General features: G+C 53.3%; 1 protein-coding gene across 1 annotated transcript; it reads right to left on the bottom strand.

Annotated features, from left to right (window-relative positions):
* Positions 1–275: 275 nt before the first annotated feature.
* On the bottom strand, positions 276–21932 carry LOC129489340 (myosin-7). Its single transcript, XM_055291783.2, has 39 exons — positions 21840–21932; positions 21178–21386; positions 20730–20873; positions 20285–20441; positions 20125–20152; positions 19400–19508; positions 19224–19316; positions 19057–19120; positions 18540–18638; positions 18199–18302; positions 17414–17552; positions 16880–16998; positions 16606–16755; positions 16151–16321; positions 15238–15547; positions 14893–14960; positions 14430–14517; positions 13620–13737; positions 13351–13474; positions 12938–13074; positions 12425–12680; positions 11565–11807; positions 11205–11381; positions 9792–9937; positions 8512–8602; positions 7388–7777; positions 7025–7151; positions 6719–6837; positions 5750–5946; positions 5043–5226; positions 4694–4859; positions 4409–4533; positions 3542–3850; positions 3148–3351; positions 2900–3025; positions 2515–2790; positions 1538–1633; positions 1290–1424; positions 276–407 (listed from the first exon to the last, which is right to left on the bottom strand). The coding sequence occupies exons 2-39, from the start codon at positions 21376–21378 to the stop codon at positions 390–392; spliced, it is 5808 nt and encodes a 1935-aa protein (XP_055147758.1). The 5' UTR covers positions 21379–21386; positions 21840–21932; the 3' UTR covers positions 276–389.
* Between the last annotated feature and the right edge of the window lie 1759 nt (positions 21933–23691).

Here is a 23691-nt window from a genome sequence, read left to right as displayed (position 1 = left end):
AGATGGGCTCAGGGTGCTCTAGGTGAACTTTAGGGGTCTCCCTAAATCTCCTTTAAATCCCGGCTGGACCGGGGAGAAGGCTGGGAGGAGAGGTGTCACCTCTGCTGCATTTGGCTGGTTTGGGGGAAGTGAAGGGGGGTTTCAGCGCTGCTCTAGGAAGGCCTCCCAGGCCAGGCCTTTGAATTTGCCCCCGCTCCCCTGCATTTCCACCTCCCCTAGTCCAGACCCCACCCCCGGGTCCTCAGGGCAGTGAAGAAGAGTCTGGAGTCAGGATCTCGGCTTCAAGGAAAATTGCTTTATTCTGCTTCCTCCCAAGGAGCTGTTACACAGGCTCCAGCATGGGGCTTTGCTGGCACCTCCAGGGCTGAGCAGATCAAGATGTGGCAAAGCTACTCCTCATTCAAGCCCTTTTGAAAGGAAACAAAGTCCAATCAGTCCTTGGAGAGATGGTATTGGGCAGGGACGGGGCATGGGAAACAAAGGTGAGAGGGGTCTGATGGTGGGGGGCCTGCTGTGTGGGCAGGTGGAAGGCCCTGTGGCAGCAGCAGATGTGTTTCCAGGGATCAATGTGCAGGGGGCAAGTTCTGGAGGGTAGGGTTCTGGGGTTGGCCAGAGGGAAGTTGCCTGGGCGAGAACAAAGCCAGGCCCAGGTTCTCTGAGATGTCCATTTTAGGTTTGAGTTACATGATTGCAGGACAAAATTAGGTGGAAGGGAACTGGAAACTAGCAGTTGGGGGGAAACTGGGATATACTGGTTGTATATAAATTAGGGTCTTCTAGGGTGGCAGACCTCCCTAGGGCTGAAATTCCCAGAACCACCGAAACTTAGAGCTGAGCTGGGCGCGGTGGCTCACGCCTGTAATCCCAGCACTTTGGGAGGCTGAGGTGGGTGGATCACAAGGTCAGGAGTTCAAGACCAGCCTGGCCAACATGGTGAAACTGCATCTCTACTAAAATACAAAAATTAGCTAGACATGGTAGCACATGCCTATAATCCCAGCTACTTGGGAGGCTGAGGCAGGAGAACCCGGGAGGCGGAGGTTGCAGTGAGCCGAGATTGTGCCACTGCACTCCAGCCTGGGTGGCAGAGTGAGACACAGTCTCAAAAATATAAAAGTTAGAGCTGGAAGAATCCTAGAAATCACACAGAACTGAGTTACCTTGGCCTCTGGGGCTGTGTGGTTCAATTGTGCGGAATAAATGAAAAGGAAGCATCCCTGGTTTGAGGGTGCCCTGTCTGGGTATGCCTGCCGTAGGGGTGACTAGCAAAGCGCAGAGGAGGGACCCACCTTGGCGCCAATGTCACGGCTCTTGGCCCGTAGCTTGTTGACCTGGGACTCGGCGATGTCCGCCCGCTCCTCCGCCTCATCCAGCTCGTGCTGCACCTTGCGGAACTTGGACAGGTTGGTGTTGGCTTGCTCCTCCTGCGGGAGGTGGGAGCATGAGGTGAGAGGGGGCTTGGGTTCTCAGCCTCCTGGTTTGGGGGACGAGCTCTCCTATGCCTCCCTTGGGCCTAGTCCCCAACGGGGTCACTCACCGCCTCCTCGGCCTGGCGCTTGTAAGCCTTGACCTTTAGCTGCAGCTTGTCCACCAGGTCCTGCAGCCGCAGCAGGTTTTTCCTGTCCTCCTCCGTCTGGGGGCCAGAGGGTAGGCAGGGGGTGAAGATGGCACAGTCGTAGAAGGTAGCATCCCCTCCGCCCTGCCCTGCTTCATCTGATATCCTGACCCAATTCTACTTTCTGATCCTCACTAAACACTTGAATTCTCCTTATAATTTCTTACCAAATATGTGTAAATATTTTAAATGATCTGTACCAGGAAAGAGTCCAAAGAACTAGTGGGACTCCTGAAATTATGCACAAAATTGTGTGTGTGCAGTGCTCCAGGGAGCAGGTTTTTCAGGGTCCAGGGACCCCATGGAGGATAAAGTCCCCTGCTCTGGACCTCAGCACATGCTGGGAGTGACTTTGGGGCTATGACTGTGATGGAATTTCCTGGGCTGCAATGCAGATGATGCTGACTTAATCTAGGTTAAGGACAAAGTGTGCTTAGAGGGATAGTGACATCCTGGATTGGAAAAGAAACAAATACTAATTCAGAGTCTGATTCTAGAAAACACCTCAGAAAGCTGGAGTCCACACTGCCGTGGGCAACGGAAAAGTTTTTGTGCTTGTTTGAATGGGATGCCCATTTTGGTGTCTTTTGGGGGTGACCCTGGCTACATATTTGCTTTCTGGTGAGCTGTGCTGGGTGAGCTTTGTCTGGAATTCTGTGTGTGTCCCCTGGCGATGAGCTAAGAGTGGGTGCTGAGATGGAGCTCCCAGGCCAGGAGGCTCAGAGACTGACCTCTCAGCTAGGGGACATTCAGGGTGGGGCAGGGCTAGGCAAAGTGAAACAGGGGCTGCATTCCCATCCTTGCCCTGGAAGAGGCTAAGAGCACTCTTCATTCTCCTCAGCTGATTGTCACTGTGGCCACGGTGCCCGGGCTCTGCCTGGAGTCACTGCCCGCCGCACCTGGTAGGTGAGCTCCTTGATGCGCCGCTCGCTCTTCCTCATGCCCTTCACCGACTCTGCGTTGCGCTTCTGCTCCGCCTCCAGCTCACCCTCCAGCTCCCGCACCCGCGCTTCCAGCTTCTGCAGCTGCTTCTTGCCACCCTTGAGGGCGATCTGCTCGGCCTCGTCCAGCCGGTGCTGCAGGTCCTTAATGGTCTGCTCCATGTTCTTCTTCATGCGCTCCAGGTGGGCGCTGGTGTCCTGCTCCTTCTTCAGCTCCTCTGCCATCATGGCGGCCTGTGTGCAGGAGAGAGGTGGCACATGGTCTGGTCAAGTCCTCCCACACTCACTGCCCAGCCTACGGAGAGACACTGGTCTGGATCGGGTAGGTGGAGGGGGCACTCACATCCGTGATGGCCTTCTTGGCCTTCTCCTCGGCGTTCCTGCACTCCTGCACTGCCTCCTCCACTTCAGTCTGGAGCTGGGACAGGTCAGCGTCCATCTTCTTCTTCTGGTTGATGAGGCTGGTGTTCTGGGTTGGGGGAGGGTTGGGCAGAGCAGGAGAAGCATTGAGCATCTATGCATAGCTCTCAAGCCTTGCTTGCTGAGCCCCAGCCTGTGCTCCCTTCAGGAATGAGCAGCGGAGCCGCTCACCTGGGAATGCAGCAGCTGCACCCGCTCGCTGGTCTCAATCAGCTCCTGCTCCGCCAGCTTCCGAGAGCGCTCTGTCTGCTCCACCACGGCACGCAGCTCCTCCAGCTCAGCCTGCAGCAGGTTGTTGCGCCGCTCCACGATGGCGATGTTCTCCTTCAGGTCGTCGTTGGCGCGGACCGCATCATCCAGCTGAATCTGGGTGTCCTGAGGATCAGGAGAGTGGGCATGAGCGGGGAGCCAGCCTCGATTCCCTTCACTGAGGGCACCTGTCAGAGGTCCCTGCAGTAACCTAGGGGCAGGAGGAATGTGGTGCCTGTATGGAGACACCACTGCTTCGCCAGGCCACGTGGAGGCCAGTCCCCTCTGGGTGAGGGGACCTCCCGCCCCCGTGTACCTTCAGCAAGCTCTGGAGGGTCTTGACTTGCTTCTGGGCCTCAGCAGCCATGCGGTTGGCGTGGCTGAGCTGGATCTCCATCTCATTGAGGTCTCCTTCCATCTTCTTCTTCACCCTCAGGGCCTCATTGCGGCTGCGTGTCTCTGCGTCCAGGGAGGTCTGCAGCGAGTCCACCACCCGCAGGTGGTTGCGCTTGGCCTGTTCCATCTCCTCGTCCTTCTCTGCCAGCTTCCGCTCGATCTCTGCCTTGATCTGGTTGAACTCCAGCTGGGCCCGGAGGATCTTGCCCTCCTCGTGCTCCAGGGAGGCCTGGGAAGGGGTTGGGGGAGGGGATGCAGGCAGACAGTCAGGCACAGCGCAGGGTGTGGGTCTGTTCACTAATCATGGATACGAAGTGAGTTCAAGAGTGGTGTAAGTGGTTCATTCAAAGAAGCAGAAGGTGGAGGAAAAGAGAATCTAAGAGAAAATAAAAATAAGCCTAAGAAAAAGTGATTCAGGCCCTCACAAGGGAGAGCTAGCTATGAAGACAAGGAGGAAAATGAAGAGAAAGGTGTTGCCAAGGAAACAGAGGCAATCAGGTATAGAGTATAAAAGAAAACAGAGGCAGGCAGAGGTGGGAACCAGGAGGTGTATGGAAGTGGGAAACTCAGCTAAGATGCAATGTGTAAAATGTTTATATGAAGAGAGTTCAGTGACTGGTCATTCATTCACTCCACAAATCTTCATTGAGTGTCTACTATGTGCCAGGCTCTGTCCTAGGCTCTGGGGATGGGTCATTGAACAAAACAGATAAAGCGGGGGATGAGAACAGAGACCAAAAGCCTGGAGCTCTGCTCCCTGCACCCCGTGCCCTGCACACACACACACCTCGGCCTCCTCCAGGGCTGACTGCAGCTCCATCTTCTCGGCCTCCAGCTGCTTTCGGACCTTCTCCAGCTCATGGATAGTCTTTCCGCTGGAACCCAACTGCTCAGTCAAGTCAGAGATCTCCTCTGTGTGGGGAACACGGTAACTCGGTTGAGGGCTGCTGAGGTCCAGTGGAGTTGGAGGGACACGCCTCTTTGCCCAGACCCCTCTTGGAGCCCCTGGGTGGCACCATATGGGAACGCTGCCAGTGCAGCCCCTCCCCAGCCTCTCGGGCCCCCAGCACACCCTGAAGGTTTTTGTTCTCCCGCTTGAAGGTCTCCAGATGTTCCAGGGACTCCTCGTAGGCGTTCTTGAGTTTGAAGAGCTCTGTGCTGAGGGAGCGAGCCTCCTTCTGCGAGGACTCCAGCTCCGACTGCGACTCCTCATACTTCTGCTTCCACTCGGCCAGGATCTGCCCGGGGACAAGGCTCACTGTGCAGCCCCCAGCATCAGCCCCATGTCCAGGTTCTGTCTCAGGATCTGCCTGGGCTCAGCCCTCCTCCCCCACCTCCAAGGAGGACAGCTCCGGCCTTGCACTGAAGCCCTCACGCCCTCTTGCTCTGCATGCTGGCTGTGGCCGCCACCCATGGCCCACCTTGTCGAAGTTCCTCTGCTTCTTGTCCAGGGCTGCAGCAGCAGCATTGGAGCGCTCTACATCCACCATCAAGTCCTCAATCTCATTCTGTAGCCGGTGCTTGGTCTTCTCCAGCGAGGAGCACTTGGCATTAACAGCCTCCACGGCCTCCTCAGCTTCCTGCAGCCGCTGGGCCAGCTTCTTCCTGCCCAAGGGAGGGTGGGAGAGGGTGGGGAGGATGGAGGATGTGGATGGGGACAAGAGGAAACAACATGAACCTTCTAGAAGACAATCCTTGAAACCTCAGAAGTGCAGCTGGAGAAGCCTGAGGACAGGTCCCAGGGGCTGAGAACAGCAGGCAGAGGATCCCAGCAGGGCGTGGAGACCCAGGCACCCTCTGACCCTGGCCCAGCCTCTGGGCTATGGACATTGAGGAGGTATGGGCTTCTGCAGCCCTCCCCACTGCCTTTCCCTGCCACAGTGCCCTGCCCCAGACGGAAGCACTCTGCCCTCAGACAAACCTTTTGTTCGTCTTATATTCGGATCAGAAACATAATTCGAGCAAAAAGCTTCCCTGAGAGGAGAAGGAGGTGGGGCCGGGGCAGAGTCCTCCTGTGTTGTCAAACACTAGCTAAGAATCGCCTGTGTGGGATCTGCTGAGTCTGGGGCTGGGCTGAGTCCTGCCTACAGAGGGGCCTCAGCCAGAAGTCAGGCTGCTCAGAACTCACTTGGCCTCCTCGAGCTCCTCAGTCCGCTGGATGGCGTCCGTCTCATACTTGGTCCTCCACTGGGCCACCTCCGAGTTGGCCTTGGACAGGACACGCTGCAGCTCGGCCTTGGCCTCCGTCTCCTCCTCGTACTGCTCCCGCAGCAGGTCGCAGTCATGCCGGGCCGACTGCAGTGCGTGGGCCAGGGCGTTCTTCGCCTGGGGAGGGGTGGGCACCAGGAGGTGGGCTCAGCTTTCTCCATAAAGCAACCCCACCCTTGCCCTTCTCCTCACCCCAATCTCAACATCATCCCTTGGCCTCATCTATGTCCAATCCCCCAGTGGACCTATCATGGTTTACTGTTTGCTGATAACAAAGAATGCCAATACAGTGGTGAACTATTTAAGAAAAGCTTCGTGGCCATTGGCCCTGAGCTCCTCCCCACACCAGACATGGTCATCATCACGGCCGTTTTACCTGGTTGGGGAGAGGGAAGCAGGCTCAGAAAGGTTAGGGGATTTCCCTAACCTAAGATCACTGAGCTATAAGAGTCAGGTTAGTATTGAACCCTGGAGTTTTTTAAAAATCATGTTCTTTCTCCTTTTTCGTGAGCCCAGCAAAGTGCTAGGAATAGGCTCCAGTTTAATTTCTTTCTCCAGTTTTCAGGTGGCCCTGCAAATCCCAGGACCCATTTGTGCAGTCCCTACATCCCCTAGCTGTGCCTAGGCAAGGCCATCTCATGCCTGCCTAGTTCATTTTGTCTCCTCCTTCTCACACCCTGCCTCCCGCCCAGGGATGCAGCAGAAGCAGAGGGCCTCAGCCTGGGGAGTAGATGACATGTGGCCGGGTTTGGGCTATGATTTCTTTTTAGAATTCTTGGAGAACTGTTGGTTCACAGCTAGCCTTATTGCTGGGAAGGGAAGTGATGTTGATGCAAGGCTAGTCAGTGTGCTCCTTGCTTGGGCCAGGTGGCCTGAGTCTAGCCCTTACCTTAACCTCCTCCTCTAGCTGCCTCTTGAGGTCTTCCAGCTGCTGGGTGTAGGTGAGCTTGCCTCGGGTCAGCTGGGAGATCAGTGCCTCCTTCTCATCCAGCTGCCGGGACAGCTCACCTGGGGAAGCACCATTCTAGATCAGCACTCCTCTCTATCCCCACCTCCTCCTGTAGCCCTCAGGCCCCATTTTCTGGGGAGACTCTGTGTCTGTGTGTGCGTGTATTGGCATGTGAGCGAGGCTGGAGTGGTTCAGGAGGTTGGGGAGACTGTGGTGGGATCCATGGAGCCCCTGCTCTAGGCTCACCATTCTCGGTTTGCAACTTGGCCCGCTGGCTGGTGAGGTCGTTGACAGAACGCTGGGTCTCCTCCGCCTTGCTCCGGTGCTCATTCATCTGGTCTTCCAAGGTCCGGCACATCTTCTCCAGGTTAGCCTGAGAAGGGAAGGAGAGTTATATGATGGACGTTGGGGGCGGGGGGAATGAAGGGGGTGTAAGAGGTGCAACTAAAGGAGAAAGGAAGAGGGAAGGTGTGAAAAGAAGGAGGGGATCTGAGAACCAGGCAGAGGAAGGGAAGTGGGAAAATGAACCATGAAGGAAGAGAGACGACATGGACAGAAAGGGGAGGTGGGAGGAGGAAGTTGGAGGAGGGGAGGCTGAGCAGGGCCTGCCTTGGCCTTGATGATCTGCTCCATGTTGGAGGTGACGTCGTCCAGCTCCAGCTTGAACTCGCTCTTCTCCTTCTCCAGCTTCTGCTTCACCCGCTGCAGGTTGTCGATCTGCTCGCCCAGCTCGGCCACGCTGTCGGCGTGCTTCTTGCGCAGGGCCGCGGCAGTGGCCTCGTGCTGCAGCGTGGCCTCCTCCAGGTCCCGCCGCATCTTCTGGAACTCGGCCTCGCGCTTCTTGTTCATCTCGATCTGCACGGACGTGGCCCCGCCGGCCTCTTCCAGCCGCTCGCTGATCTCCTCCAGCTCCCGGGACAGGTCTGAGCGCAGCTTCTCCACCTTAGCCCTGGCGGTGCGCTCGGCCTCCAGCTCCTCCTCCAGCTCCTCGATGCGCGCCTGGGTCAGACACAAAGGGCTCAGACCCACCGCCTGGACCCCTCCACTGGAATTCCCCCAGGCTCTAAAAGGCTCTCGGCTTCTCTGGAACAGCAAGTCAGTTTAGCTCTTCAAGTGGAGAGGTGGGAATTAAAGGATTTGGGGAAGATGGTTTGAAGAGCCGAGTTAGCCTTCCTTTAGGGGAGGGCCTGACAGTCCACATGCTCTTTATCGGAAGGAAAGTGGTTGAAACTTGCTCTTAAAGATGGACAAAGAGATCTGTATTCTGGGGATATTTTAAGCAGTTTAGTCATAAAAAAATAAGAAAAGTTGAAAATGAGAGAGCCATATTTTTCTGACCAGACAACTAAAGACCTAACACAGCTTCTGCTCTAGAGTAAGAAGGAAAGTCATGCAATTAGAGTCGAAGGGCTCTTAAAAACTTCCATGTAACAGGGGAGGGCATGGAGACCCAGAGATCTGGAGTGGGCTCCCGGAGGTCACCCAACTAAGGCAGAGCTGAGATAGAAAGCCAGGAATTCTGCCCTCCAGGCCTGTGACCTTTTCAGAGTCTCTGTGGATCACCTGGCCCCTTTTGGATGTATTCACGGGGACACTATGATAGCTGCGTGTCTGCCTCCATGGACACATAATCAGTTCCTGTAATGCTGTGAACAGGACACCCTAGAGGAGGGGACAGGGGAAACAGAACCAGCCCAGGGACTCAGCATCCCGCGTGGGTGTCCAGACCTCACCTGAAGCTCCTTGAGCTTCTTCTGCAGCTGGCTGCCGAGGGCCTGTTCATCCTCAATCCTTGCATTGAGAGCATTCAGCTCAAAGTCTTTTCTGTGGGGAAGGAGGGATGGTGAGGTAAGGGAGACTCGTGGGGCCTCAGGAGGGTCCACCAGTGGTTAAAAATGGTAATGATACAGGTAAAGAGTAGGATTTCATTAGAAAAACAGCTTATGGGAGTGATGTAGGATCCCTGGAATTGTAACACCTGCGGTGAGATTGAAATCCAACAAGAATGTAATGGGAGGAGTGCTGTAGACAGGGTGATGGGGCCTGGGCTCTGCAGGACATTCCCATCTTTGGTCCTTGTTTTCTCATAATGTAAAATGAGGGGGTTGGACTAGATTTTTTCGAAGGTCCTTTTTAGCTCTGGTGGTCTTTGATTTTGTCACTGTTGCTTTGGGTAACTCAGCTAACCTTTCTGAAACTTATTTTCCTCTTTGGTAAAGTGAAATTAAAGATACCATCCTTAAAAGGTGTTTTAGAATCAAATAGGATCGTGTATTTATTCATTTATTCAACACTTCTGTGCCTGGGAAGGTATGAAGATTCCTTCTCTCCACCAGCTGGAGGGATCCCTGGAGCAAGAGAAGAAGGTGCGCATGGACAAGTTTGTGCAAACACAAACTTGATGAGGATGTAGATTATGATGATTCTCAAAGCCTTTCAAAGTCCTGAGCCTGAAACACCATAAGACCTTCAATTATCAAAATATGTTCTGCAAGCTCACTGTTTACCATGTCTGGAAAGTCTATACGTTTTGGAAGAACTTACACTAAGAATTGGAATCACAAGTTAAGCAAAACCAAGAAATGGCCCTGATCCCCTGACTTCTTGAGTGTGAGGGCATTTCTTGGTGCCTTGTGGGCTCTCTGTGAAAAGCCACAAAGGGACTTTCCTAAGAGGCTCTCATGTGGAGCCTTCCTACATGTCAAGGAACTGGTCTCCAAAGAGAAATGTGTATAAAGGGGGAAGGCTGTTTTTTTCATTCCCACCGAGTGCCTAACGAGAAGAAAGGATTCAAGGGATACAGTGGACTTTTTGCCAGGGAGGACCATCTAACTAACCCTGACATCTGGGACTAGGGGAGGAAAGCCCTTGTGTGGGAGGCCTTTTCCCATGGTTTGCGCCTCCACTTGTGGAGGCTGCATGAGGTTGTTGCCTCAGAGGATGGCTGTCTTGGGTCTGCTTGTACTGTTATGGGCTGGGGAGGAGGAAGGGCAGCAGGGAGGGGACACAGTACTTTTTCAGCCGCTCATCCAGCTGCTGCTTGTCATTCTCCAGGTCCATGATGCTCTCCTGGGTCAGCTTCAGGTCACCCTCCAGCTTCCGCTTCGCTCGCTCCAGGTCCATGCGCACCTTCTTCTCTTGCTCCAGGGATCCCTCCAGCTGGTGGAGAGAAGGAGCCAGGCCCAGTGAGGCAAAGCATCCTGACTTGGTGATTTTGTTGTTCAGTTACCCCAGGACTTGGTAAATCTTTGCATTCAGGACTTGGGAAACCTTCCCCAGAGTGGGTCAGTGTTATTAGGGGACTGTGAGATTGCCTAGATATAGGGGATGCTCAATCAATATTTGATAGATAAAGGAATGAATGATTGTGGGATGAAACCCCAAAGCTGTTTTCTTTCTTTCTTTCACTTTCTCTCTTTCTTTCTTTCTCTTTCTCTCTTTCTTTCTCTCTTTCTCTCTCTCTCTTTCTCTCCTTCCTTCCTTCCTTCCTTCCTTCCTTCCTTCCTTCCTTCCTTCCTTCCTTCCTTCCTTCTTTTTATTTTTTATGGAGTCTCACTCTATCGCCAGGCTGGAGTGCAGTGGCGCAATCTCGGCTCACTGCAACCTCCACCTCCCTGGTTCAAGGGATTATTCTGCCTCAGCTTCCTGAGTAGCTGGGACTACAGGTGCACGCCACCATATCCAGCTAATTTTTGTATTTTTAGTAGAGACAGGGTTTCACCATATTGGCCAGGATGGTCTCGATCTCTTGACCTCGTGATCCACCCGCCTTGGCCTCCCAAAGTGCTGGGATTACAGGCGTGAGCCACCGCGGCTGGCGGCCGTATTCATTCTTTCAGCATCCTATAAACACCTACTGGGCATCGGGCTCTGTGCGAAGCACTGCAGTCCCCAAATTGAATAGATCTAAGTTCGTATCTAAAGGAAGCTAGTAGTCTTATGGCTGAGATAGAAGCTTAAATAATTAAAATATAGAGTGATAAGTGAGTCAACAGCCATATGTGCATCAGAGGGAACAATGATCAGATTCTGCCTTAAATATTGGAATTTCAAAAATTCTACTTGGGGAGCCTCACAAAATTTCCAAAGAAATTTATCATGTTCTTATGAGATGACCCTCTAAATCTGGTGTCAAAGGCAGAGATGTCTGAGATTGAACTTAAATTAAATAAGAAAACTCATCTCTCCTATTGATCATACCAGTGAGATTAGATACATAATTCAGAATTGATCACCACCTCTGACTTTTCATTCCCCAGCTCTCTTCTAGAAAGATATCAGGAAAGTTAACATCCTCTAACCCCACCCCCCTCCAAACACACACACACACACACACACACACACACACACACACACACACACACACAGAGCTCTGGGCACAGATAGACATGGCATATCTACGCCCCGCAACTCTCAATCTACTCACATCATCCACTTGCTGCTCCAGCTTGACTTTGGCCTTAGTCAGGGTGTTGACTTTGTCCTCCTCGGCCTGAAGGTCATCCAGGGCCTGCTGATGGGCCTCTTGCAGAGCTTTCTTCTCCTTGGTCAGCTTGGCGATGATCTCATCCAGCCCAGCCATCTCCTCTGTCAGATTTTTCACCTGCCGACCAAGAATCCCATCTCCTTTAGGCTCAAAGGTCACCAGCTTGGTGCCATCTGTGGGGAGCTCCATGTCAAGGTCCATGCTGCTCTCTGGATGCCGAGTGGCTAGCCTGGGTCAAGGTCAGTATGGTCTGGGAGTCCTGATGAGACCTGGGCTGGAGCCAAAGGGAGCTGCCCTTACCTTGTTCTCTGTTGCGTGTTTCTCCTTCTCCACTTTGGCCAGTGTCAGCTCCAGATCATCGATGTCCCTTTTGAGCTCTGAGCACTCATCTTCCAGCTTGCGCTTCTTGGCAGTGAGCTCAGCATTCATCTCCTCCTCATCCTCCAGCCTCTCATTCATCTCCTTCACCTTGGCCTCCAGCTGAATCTTGTTTTTGATCAGCTGATCACAGCGCTCCTCAGCATCTGCCAGGTTGTCTTGTTCCTGAAGGTGAGGAACAGAGGGGAGGCTGTTCAGGGGGCAAGGTCCTCATTCTTGCAGGTAGAGGGAAGGAGAGGCACATCCCTCAAATAGGAGGGGAACTCTAGGATATCCCCAGTTGGCAAGAGCTTCAGAAGTATGGGGAGGGGAAGAGTTTCAGGATAGTGTAACTTGGGAACGTTGGGGAGGGGAGCAGAGAGGAAAGGAACCAGAAGTCTTCATCTGGACCTCTTCCTCTGGTCTCCTCATCGAAGGGCGGGAACTGCATTTGCTGATGCCAAGCACTTATGTATGATGGCTCAATGAAATGGACAGCTTTATTCCCTGTCTAGAGGAATTGAGGCTCAAAGATGATGCATGGTCTGCCCAAGGTCACAAAATAATTAAGCTGTAGATCTAGGTTGAACCCAAGTAGAAAGCCTGTGCTTTTAAAAGTCAACTCTTTTCCCTCTGCCCTTTCCTCCTCCTGAGGGACCTCTTTGGAGGTCTTTAGAAGTGTTGATCCTAGAGTCCTCTGACTGAAGGAACAAGACAGTGAGCCCCTGTGCAGGGAGGTGCAGGGTTGTGGGAAGTGAAGGCAGAGCAGGGTGGAAGAGCCAACAGTAGCCCAGGAGCCTCACCGCCTGCACTTGGAGCTGCAGGTCATTCTTCTCCTGCAGCAGGGACACCATCTTCTCTTCCAGCTCCTTGCGGCGAGCCTCGGACTTCTCCAGCGCTTCTTTGAGGCGTGTGAACTCCTCCTTCATGGAGGCCATCTCCTTCTCTCTTTCTGCGCTCTTCAGCAGCGGCTTGATCTTGAAGTAGAGCTTCATCCAGGGCCAATTCTTGACCCCCATGAAGGCTCGAATGTTCCACTGGATTACCAGCAGGGAGTCTCTGCAGGGGCCCATTGAAAGGAGTGCTGAGCCTCCTGCCTCCTTCCTATCTGAGGCCCTGAAACCTTGGGAATGTCCCATTTCCTTCATCCCTCCCACCCTTCCTGAGGCCTCTGACCCTGTGACTGCAGTGTGTTCATATGAGCCCCTCCTGCAGGCCTCTCTGTTTGAAGATCTCCTGAGCTTTTTTTCCTGACACTGCCCCTGAACCAGCCTGGGCCTCAGAGAAGCGGGAAACCTCTTCCTGAGATCTCTCACCTACGTTCCAGCAGCTTTTTATACTCCATTCTGGCGAGCACACCTCGGGACTGGGCCTGGATACGCGTGATGATGCGGCTCAGCCTCTCGTCCCTCATTTCCTCCAGCAGCCCCAGCAGCCCGGCCTTGAAGAACACCTGCAGGCAAGGTGTGTGTTGGGCATGACTAGGGAGGGGTACGAGGTAAAGAGGTGGTGGGGATTACCCTAGGAAGGGTAACAGCCTAGAAAAGGATTGCAGGGAGGAGGTCAATGGCAGCTGGAGCTGGGATGAGGGGAGTGGTGCTAGATGTTCCCCTGGGAGGGGTAGCATACAGATAAGAGATTTTGCTAAGATGATTATAACAGGAAAAGCATCAGAGGAGTCAATGGACAAGAGATGTCTTCCTTTAATTAATTAGTCTCCTTTCCTCACCTTGGTGTGGCCAAACTTGTACTGGTTGTGGTCAATGTCCAGGGAGCCGAGCAGCTTCTCTGCCCCCTTCCTGCTATCAATGAACTGTCCCTCAGGGATGGCCGCTGGGTTCAGGATGCGATACCTGAGGAGGGAAGTGCCCAGAGTCACCCATGCTCTGCAGTGATCTGCTCTGCCCACAGAATTCCAGGGCCACCTGCAGATCCCATTCCCACCAGGGCAGCCTGGCTCCCCCTGTTCTATGAGCTCTGGGGCACCCTCATACCCACCTCTGCCGGAAGTCCCCGTAGAGGATGCGGTTGGGGAAGCCCTTCCTGCAGATGCGGATGCCCTCCAGCACGCCATTGCAGCGCAGCTGGTGCATGACCAGGGGGTTGTCCATCACCCCTGTGGCAAGAAGGAAGTAGGAAGAGTCTGTGAGAACACTGGACTGAAGTTCTGTGTTCTGATCCTGGCTTTGTCACTGATTAGCTTGTAATCTTAGCAAGTCAGTTAGTAATAATCATTTGTTTCATTTTCTTCTAGCCACATTTTTAACCAAAAGGCTTTCACATTCCTTTTTTATATGATTCAAACCTATTATCTTAGATGGTAGCCAGAACAGATATATCCCATTTTCTAGATGAGTAAATTAATCCCAGAGGGGTTATGGGACTGGGCCAAGGTCACTATGCTGATCAAGAACAGAGCCAGGTCTTGAACCTAGGTCCCTGAGCCTCTGTCTCCTAATCAGCCAAAAATGGATTAACAATTTGAATATGTCTCATTGGGGGATTAAGTGGTTCTGCAGGTAAATTTAAAGTTGAACTAAGATTCTCTCTTGGACAACCAGCTATCCAAGAGGTCGTAGGGCCACTGATGAGGTAAGGTCCATCAGAGTGCCTTACACATCACCCGCATTACACACTGCAAGTGCAAGGCAGCGCTGAGAGGGAGGTACCCTGGGAGGCCTCATGGGGGATGGGAGAAGAATGTGGTTTGGAAACCACTGTGGTGGTAGGTAGGAAGATGCCCTAGGAGGTCCTGTTCCCAGGGCAGTGTATGCCCAGCAGTGGCCTGGCCTGAGTTTGTGGCCTCACCTGGAGACTTTGTCTCATTAGGGATGATGCAACGTACAAAGTGGGGATGGGTGGAGCGCAAGTTGGTCATCAGCTTGTTCAGATTTTCCTGTGGCCAAAAATGCAATAGAGAAAAGTAAAGAAAATGCAAGAAAGAGATGCAGGAAGAAGAGAGGAGAAGAAGGAAGAAAAAGAGAGATGGAGAGAATTTGAGAAGTCACAGAGATGAAGGGGCCCTGGGGGCAGACGGGGATAAGGAGAGAGGGTGGGAGACAGGAGGGAAAGAGGAGAGAAGCGAGATGGGAAGTAAGTAAGTGAAGAGGCCAGGAGATGACAGGAAGAGAAGACAGAGTGAAAATGGTCACGAATGCACCGAGGAGACAGGGAACATGAGGAGTAGGGGATGAACAAGGCAGGGAAGGGTGGGGCTGGGTGGGGTTGGGCAGATGGGGAGCCAAGTTGGCTGGGGCTGTGTCCCACTCACCCTGTGCAGAGCTGACACAGTCTGAAACGATGAGCCTTTCTTGGCCTTGCCTTTGCCCTTCTCAACAGCTGCAGGAAGGAGAGTCAACAAAAGAAAGCATCAGTGTGGGGAGGTATGGCCTGAGTAAAGAATCACAGCCCCTCTTTACATCCTTGCTGACATTTGGCCCCTGGGTGATGCCTTCAATGTGGCTGCCTCAGTTTCTTCACCCAGTTCCATCCCACTGAGTCTGTAAACCTTGGGGTACAACCTGACATTGAAGTGGTGGGGTGTAGCAATTGGCCTGGCTCAGAACCTTGGCAGAATCCCTGCTCCTCTGTACCGGGAGCCTCAGTCCCTACTTACGCGCATCAGCCCCAGCATAGTTGGCAAACAGGCTGCTGAGCAGCTTGAGGGAAGACTTCTGATACAAGCCCACGACAGTCTCATTGAGAGGATCCTTGTTCTTCTGCAGCCAGCCAATTATGTTGTAGTCCACGATGCCAGCATAGTGGATCAGGGAGAAGTGGGCTTCAGGCTTCCCCTTGATATTGCGTGGCTTCTGGAAGTTGGAGGATTTGCCCAGGTGGTTGTCAAACAGCTTGGCCTTGAAGGTCATGTCGGTGGCCTTGGGGAACATGCACTCCTCCTCCAGGATGGACATGATGCCCATGGGCTGAGGAAGCAGGGCAGAGCATCACTGAGTGTCCTTCACACAGGTGGACATGGATTCTGCTCTGTGGTCAATACTTGCTCATGGAGGTGCCATGTTGGGTGTTAAGGTAGTAGGCTCAGCTCTGAGTACATTTATCTACTGACTGGCACCGGTTCAAGGTGGAGGATTTTGTCTGATGACAGAAGGACCTTTGTGAAAGTCTGGGAATGTGGATTCTATCGATGCTGTACACACCACTCCACCACCCAGATGCCTGAGATGCTAGGGTTGAAAATAGGTGCACTCTTATGATCCCACCCTCACACTTCCTGATCCTTGGATGCATAAACCAGGCCCAATAAACATGCAGGTGTGGGAGGTCATCATGCAGGTGCCCATCCTCCATGTGTCCACTCTCAAGCTCCTGGGAACTCAGCTGTCCCTGGTGCTACCCTGTCCTGGGTGCTCAGCACAACATAGGCTCTGGAACCAAGGGCTCAGGATCCTTCAGCCCCTTCTATTGTCCAGATTATATTCCCCAGAAGGGAGAGAGGCTGCTATTTTGTCTATGGTGTTCGTGTTGGGTGTGCAGGGAGAATTCAGGTGGTGAGGCCAAAGAGGCACCTTCTCGATGAGGTCTATGCAGGCCTGCAGGTCCATGCCAAAGTCAATGAATGTCCACTCGATGCCCTCCTTCTTGTACTCCTCCTGCTCCAGCACGAACATGTGGTGGTTGAAGAACTGCTGCAGCTTCTCGTTGGTGAAGTTGATGCAGAGCTGCTCAAAGCTGTTGAACTGCAGGGGGCATGAGGGGTGGGAGCAGTCAGGAAGGGGGTGTGAGTGGCCACTGGGGCTGTGCCCGTGCACTGTGCCCAAGCCCAGCAGGGCGTGGCTGGTCCCCTCCATGTCAGGGCAGTGAAGGAGGGCTTCCCCTCAAGACAGGGACAATGACTGCCTCTGTCACCACACAGTCCCCACTGCCTTCCCATGTCTGGTCCACAGCTGGCTCTCAGCAAGTGGCTGTTGAATGTAGGAACGAGCGCGTGATTGTTCTCCTACTCCCAGGGGTCCCAACTCACGTCGAAGATCTCGAAGCCAGCAATGTCCAGGACTCCTATGAAGTACTGGCGTGGCTGCTTGGTCTCCAGGGTGGCGTTGATGCGCGTCACCATCCAGTTGAACATCCTCTCATACACTGCCTTGGCCAGTGCCCCAGTGGCATATATCACCTGCAAGGTGGAGGAGAGATCCATATTGAGCAGGGTTGTTGGGAAGAGTGAACTTGAAAACTTTCATCCCACCATGCCAGTCTCCCTACCCTGCTCACCCATTATCATCTGAAGATGGACCCACCTGCTGGACATTCTGCCCCTTGGTGACGTACTCATTGCCCACTTTCACCCGAGGGTGGCACAGCCCCTTGAGCAGGTCGGCTGAGTTCAGCCCCATGAGGTAGGCAGACTTGTCAGCCTCTGGAAGGAAAAGGCAAGTAGCAAAGTTGGTAAAGAGATGACTGCTGGCCGGGCGTGGTGTCTCATGCCTGTAATCCCAGCACTTTGGGAGGCCAAGGCAGGCAGATCACTTGAGGTCAGGAGTTTGAGACCAACCTGGCCAACATGATGAAACCCCATCTCTACCAAAAATACAAAAATTAGCCAGGCATGGTGGTGCATGCCTGTAATTCCAGCTACTCGGGAGGCTGAGGCAAGAGAATCACTTGAACCCAGGATGTGGAGGTTGCAGTGAGCCAAGATTGTGCCATTGCACTCCAGCCTGGGCAACAGAGCAAGACTCCATCTCAAAAAAAAAAAAAAGAGAGAGATGACTGTTGAGCAGACGTGGCCCTCCATGACTTGACAGCTGCCCCCAAGAATCCCTGTCTCCCACCTTCAGTGCCGTCTGGCTCCGCCTGCTCCTCCCGCTGCTTCAGCTTGAACTTCATGTTTCCAAAGTGCATGATGGCGCCTGTCAGCTTATATATGGAGTTTTTCTCCTCTGAAGTGAAGCCCAGCACATCAAAGGCATTCTGTAGGGAGGCCCCATATTGGCGGACCCCAGAAAAAGAAGTATGATGGGTAAGTGAGATCCCTTGTAAGTTGTAGAGAAAACTCGTCTCCTTAATCCCTGTGGGTTCTGAGACTCCCATACCCAGTGGGGAACTCCAAAACAAAGGATGTAAGATGCGGGGAACTCCAAAACAAAGGATGTAAGATGCAAGAGCAGAGCAGACGTCAGCCGGCCGCAGCCCCAGTGTCAGTGGCCACAGTTTTTCTGAGTTACCCACTTATGCTTCCTGGCCCTACACTTGCTTCCTGCCTGGCCTTCCATACTTGTCTGCATCTGTTCACCTAACAGCCCCTCCAGCCCCATGCTGTCTGCATGGCCTTCCTTCCTCGTCCTGCTCCCTTGGTGATGCTTGTTTCTTGGCTTGTGTTCCTCTCTGTCTCATGGCTTTCAGCCCTTCCTGGTTTGATAGAACACCAGATACTGGCCAGTCCTGTCTCACCTCATCCATTCCCCAGTACACCCTGATCACGGGGCACATTCTGGCTCTCAGGAGGTCCATACCACTTTAAACAACCAATGGCCAGCGTCTTAGCTCTGCTTTTGGACCCCTGTTTGCCCCTCACTGCCAATCCTCCCACCCCCTGGCTGGGTCCTCACACACTCACATCAGTGGCCATGAGCTCCTCAGCGTCATCAATGGAGGCCACGGTGGTCTCTCCTTGGGAGATGAATGCATAATCGTAGGGGTTGTTGGTGATCAACAGCATGTCTAGGGGAAAAGACATGGTTAGGGTGGGACACAAGCCCCCGGCTCTCATGGAGGCTGCTCACCACAGCACATGGCCTGAGGAGGAGCACAGGACGGGGCTTGGCTTGGCCCCACATCCCACTGAATCGAATCCAGCAGTGCCATGAAACCCAGGGCATGCCAGCTGAATCCAGCCACAAGCAGAGGGGACCAGGTTGCCATGGAGATAGTTGGTTTCAGTTGGTGGCTCTGACTCACCCAGCAGCTCAGGCTTTTTGTTAGACAGGATTTGGTAGAAAATGTGATAATCTCTCTCCGCTTTCAGCTGGAAAATAACTCTGGATTTTTCCAGAAGATCTGTGAACAGGTGGGGAGAAGAAGGAGGGAAAGAAAAGTTAGGGTTTGGGCACAAGGAAAATTAATGATAAATGTAGCAAGCAAAAGGCAGAGGGAAGGGAAGAGCCAGAGAGACTAGTTGGACAAACACAAAGAGATCACACAGAGAGATGGAAACAGAGGCCCAGAAGGAGAGAAATAGTCTCAGAGAGAAATCCCAGAGAAAGACACCTAGCCATGCAGAGACAGAAATGGAGAAAGATGCAGAGGAAGTCTCAGAGAGAGACAGTTATGTAGACCTGAAGACAGAGACACCTACAGACAGAGACTTAAAGAGGAGAAAAACAGAGGGAGGGAGGGGAGAGAGAGAGAGGTCAAGACCAGATGGTCTAGAGCAAGGGTGAGCTTAGGGTGAGCCTAGCAGATTCACGGCACTCACAGGTCTCTATGTCTGCAGATGCCAACTTTCCTGTTGCCCCAAAATGAATTCGAATGAATTTTCCCTGGAGAGATGGAAGAGAGTGGTGATGAGTCGGGGGAAGGCTCGTATTTGAGACCATCCCTCCACCAGTCCAAGTCCCAAGGCCAAGGTCAGGGACCACTCACGAAGCGGGAGGAGTTGTCGTTCCGGACGGTCTTGGCATTGCCAAAGGCCTCCAGAGCAGGGTTGGCCTGGATGATCTGGTCCTCCAGGGTGCCCTGCAGAGGTCAAGAAGGAGGCAGGTGAGAGCTTTTCCCCCTCCCTTTCTGTGGTGCAGGACCTTGGAGGGCAGCAGGCCTACCTTGCCCGGGCTCTGGTCCTTCTTGCTACGGTCCCCAATGGCTGCAATAACAGCAAAGTACTGGATGACCCTCTTGGTGTTGACCGTCTTCCCTGCTCCGGATTCTCCGCTGTGAAGACAGTCAGGGGCTTATTGGGCAGTGAACAATACTACTGGAGACCAACAAGCCTCAAATCAGGAGAGAATGCCTGGGCCTTCCCGACAGTAGGAGCCCTGGGCAAGAAGCTGCCAGGTTATCTGCACCCAAAATCCACAACTGTCTTCTGATGCACAGAGGTCAGGGCTGGCACCAGGAAGGATGCCACCAGAAGGCACTGGTTTGGGCAGGCTGAGCCTGTGCTTGGCTGGGCAAAGTAAACGGGGGAGATGGGCCTGGGCTGCTTTGGGAAAAGTGGGTAGGGCTGGAAGAATGGGAAATGTTTCTGAAGGGAAAGAAAATGAAGAGGTGACGACATGGTGATAATGAGCTTCTGGATAAACACGTGATGAGTTGGAGGAGAGTGGGTGAGGGAAGTGGGAGAGGAAAAACATGAAGGGGATGGAAAGCAGAAAGGAAGAGGGAGAGCAAAGAGAGCGGTCAGGGTAACGGTCAGAGGAGAAGGAGATGGGCACGAGGTGGAGGGGAAAGAGGCTGAGTCTATGCCTAGGGGCCTGGGACCCCTGATGGGGCTGGAGGCTGGGATCAGGGAGATTCTGGAAGGGAAGAGGGTAGCAGCTACACTCACGTGATCAGGATGGACTGGTTTTCTCTGTCTGTGGGGAGAGGGTGGGGAGGAAAGGTCAGGAGCTGCACAGGATGCTCTCGTGGGGCTTCTCCCTTCCTTCTCCCTCTCCCTCCCAGCCTCTCCCAGTTCCCTTCAGGAAGACCCTTCCGGGGCCTCTCACCTGTCAGCATGTACTGATAGGCATTGTCAGAGATGGAGAAGATGTGGGGCGGGGCCTCGCTCCTCTTCTTGCCCCGGTAGGCAGCCACCACCTCAGGAGTGTACACCGGCAGCCACTTGTAGGGGTTGACGGTGACGCAGAAGAGGCCCGAGTAGGTCTGGGGATAGAAAAGGAGCAGTGACTTGCCAGTTGTGAAGGGGGAGGGCTGGTGATTTGGGGAGTTAGAGAAAAATCCCAGGAGAGAAAGAAGAGAAAGGAAAACTTCTGCATGCACTCAATCTGAGTAATGCCAGTCCCCAGAGTGTTGGAATTGAACCAAGGATGTTGGGACGAGGTTAGAGTGTAACCCTGCCTAGACACAAACAGAAGACACTCTTGGCTCCTGGGGTGGACATGGATGGAGCAGGAACAGAGATTCCAACATGGGGCCAGGTGCAGCACTCACGTAGATCATCCAGGAGCCGTAGCGCTCCTTGAGGTTGTAGAGCACCGCGGGCTCATGCAGGAAGGTCAGCATGGCCATGTCTTCAATTTTGTCGAACTTGGGTGGGTTCTGCTGCATCACCTGGTCCTCCTTCACGGTCACTGTCTGCAAGAGCCCCCATCCAGGCCCTCCTGTCAGCCTGGGCTTTCCCTCCTTCCTCAAGAGGGTTAGGAGTTGGTGAGTGACAGGGCAATAGTGCTCAAGAGAGAATGAACTAGGATCTCACAGGGAAGACAGAAGGGATATTGGGAAGGAGAGGGCTCTTTGGAGGGTCTGGATTCTTCCCCAAAGGGAAGGAGAATGGGACCATCCTCAGGTCTGCGTGGGCATGGGGCATGGGTGTACCCCTCTCTGTCCACCCAGGTGTGCAGGTGGCCAGGGTGGACTCTCACATCAGCCTGACACCCACCTTGCCATTCTCGGTCTCGGCAGTGACTTTGCCACCCTCTCGAGACATGATCTTGGCCTTGACAAACTCCTGTTTGTCATCAGGCACGTAGACATCCTTCTTGAGGTCAAAAGGCCTGGTCTGGGCTTCTAGCCGCTCCTTCTCTGACTTGCGCAGGTAGGGGGCGGCCTCCCCAAAGATGGCCATCTCCGAATCTCCCATGGCTGTGCCTGGAGTGAGCAAAAGCTGGCTGCCCTCCCGTCTGCCCATTCTCCCCTTCCCTCCCCGGGCTCTCCGCTTCAGTGGGAGCCCCAAAACCTAGCACCATGCTCAAGAGTCAAGAAGAGTTACCAGTGAGCCCCTTCCTCTTTGAGGTTACCCCTTAACCAGAAGAGCAGCCTAGCAAACCTGCCAGGGTAAAAGGAGCAACTAACTATTGTTCAAGCTGGGGCTCTCCTAGGGGAAGGAAAAGCATCCTGAGCTCCCTGCAGAAGCATAAATCTAACTATTTCCATCTCTGACCCTCATCTGTCCCTGGACCCCCTGGTCACAGGTAAGGAGTGCCTGATAGCCAAGATATTCTCTCCAGCACAGGGCAGAAACTAGAGTTCCATAGGCTGGCTTTGGGGCTCTAATGCCCAGTCTCACTAGATTTTCAGTGCTCTAGCTTCAGCTTTTCTTACCTGGGCTACTCAAGTGTGTCTACAGATGAGGAAAAGGGCCAAGGCCTGCAGGGGACCTGGAGAGAGGGAAGAGGCTGTGTCAGGGCAGGCTGTGCCCAACCTGGCCAGTCCCACCTTCCTGCTTCTCCCTGGCTCTGTCCTTCAGCATTCACCCTCTTCCAAAACAAGGTGGAAAGGGCGGTCAGCTTCTCTGGTCCCATCCTTCTTGTTTTTCAAACTCTATTCCTTTTTCCTCGAGAACTAGTTCTAACAGCTTTCTGGTGTCAACTCACCCTGAACCCTAATCCTCTTCACTCCTCCGAGATGGTCCCACCCCTGCCTGTACCCATCTAGTGGTACCTTTCTTTGAGCCATCTGAGAGACGATTAATGGTCACATTTGTTCGGCACTTTCCAATCTAAAAGCACTTCAATGCACATTCTCCTACTCAGTCTTCACCCCATTTGACAGATGAGGAAATCAAGGTTAAATGGCTTGCTTGTCCAAGAGCCCATGACAACAAGTGGGAGAGCCAAGACTTGAATGCAAGTCTGATGACTCTAAAGAGAGTTCTTTTCCATCCTGTCCCCATTTTGTTGTCAGACTTTGTGGACATTCTCAGAGAGAAGACACTGTGGGCTTCCTCTCATAGACAAACCCATCACATAGGCAAACACCCTCCACAAGCCCTCTGATGAACACTCATGCCTGCTTCTTGGGCATGTCTCTCATATGAAGACAGGCTTCCTTCCCATACATCAGTCCACACCTCAACCCCAGGGTGCCATATATGCCTCAACAGCAAATGTGCACATTTCAGGACGTGTGCCGCATAAGTAGACTCACATCACTGCGTGTTCTTCAGTACACAAAGACCTGGAACATCCTACACCCCCGTGCCTGCGAGTTCCTTCTGCAGAGGGTACACATACTATAACAGTCATGACTCGTGGAGGCATAGACAAGAACCTCTGCATGCATGGACAAGGGTAGCTACACACTCCAGGCCTCACAGAATCACATGAAGGGATACACACTTCCTAGAACCCTTCTCCACCATCCTTTCTCCCTCCCTGCAAAGGAACCTCCTCGTTCACAGACATGATCACACACCCGCATCTGCCACTTGATATTTCTGTATCAGTCAGTGAGGTACATACCCTCTCTCACATTCAGACTATGCAGGCTTGTACACACACACATACACACACACACACACACACACACACACACACATAGACACACCCTGTAATGCATATTGGTCCCATATGCTCAGATGCAGATATCTTCCCCTAGGAACTCCCGTGGCACATGCGCCCATGTTCAGACCTGCACATGTGTGCCCAGTGACTGGACCTGGTACTCTGCATGAAGTCCTGCATGAAGCTTGCTATTCCTACAGGAATCCCTTCCTAAGCCTGGAGCCCCCTTATCCCAGAGTAAAGTCTCCAGCTCCCGCTCCTACCTGAGAGCAGCAGGGAAAGACACAGAGTAGGACAGAGCTGTGGAGTCAGACCTGGTCTCAGGGGCTGTATATATGGGGCAGCAGGGCACCCCCACCCCCAACTGCACCCAGTCCCTAGCCGGATTTAGAAAGGGCTGTTGTCACTAGAAGCATTTCCCCCAGGCTCCCCCCCTTCCCAAACAGTGCTCCCCTCCCCCTCCTCCAGTTAGGAAACAATTGGAAGTGGTCGTCATTGTTATGGCATGGAGTGTGCAGGTTCTGAGTTCCAGGGGGCGGGGTGGCTCCAAGTGCAGCAAAAATATCTTCCAGGCCAGGCCTCACATTCCACAGCTGGCAGGAGAGGGAACTGACCACGACCACCAAGACCACAGGCAGCCAATGTCCTGGCTCTCCCGCAGGGCACTTCTG

Source organism: Symphalangus syndactylus, chromosome 9 (assembly GCF_028878055.3).
Source record: "Symphalangus syndactylus isolate Jambi chromosome 9, NHGRI_mSymSyn1-v2.1_pri, whole genome shotgun sequence".
Taxonomy (NCBI): Eukaryota; Metazoa; Chordata; class Mammalia; order Primates; family Hylobatidae; genus Symphalangus; species Symphalangus syndactylus.
This window is presented reverse-complemented; position numbering and strand designations above follow the sequence as displayed.

Bases quoted from the DNA above. Each gene is read 5' to 3' on its own strand.
- LOC129489340 (XM_055291783.2), bottom strand. From the start codon at position 21,378: ATGGGAGATTCGGAGATGGCCATCTTTGGGGAGGCCGCCCCCTACCTG. The intron at 7,152-7,387 runs GCAGGCCCTGCT...TTCCCTTCTCAG, and splicing joins AGCAGATCATCAAGGCCAAG to GCTAACCTGGAGAAGATGTG. The intron at 4,860-5,042 runs GTGGGCCATGGG...GTCCCCGGGCAG, and splicing joins AGCAGAGGAACTTCGACAAG to ATCCTGGCCGAGTGGAAGCA.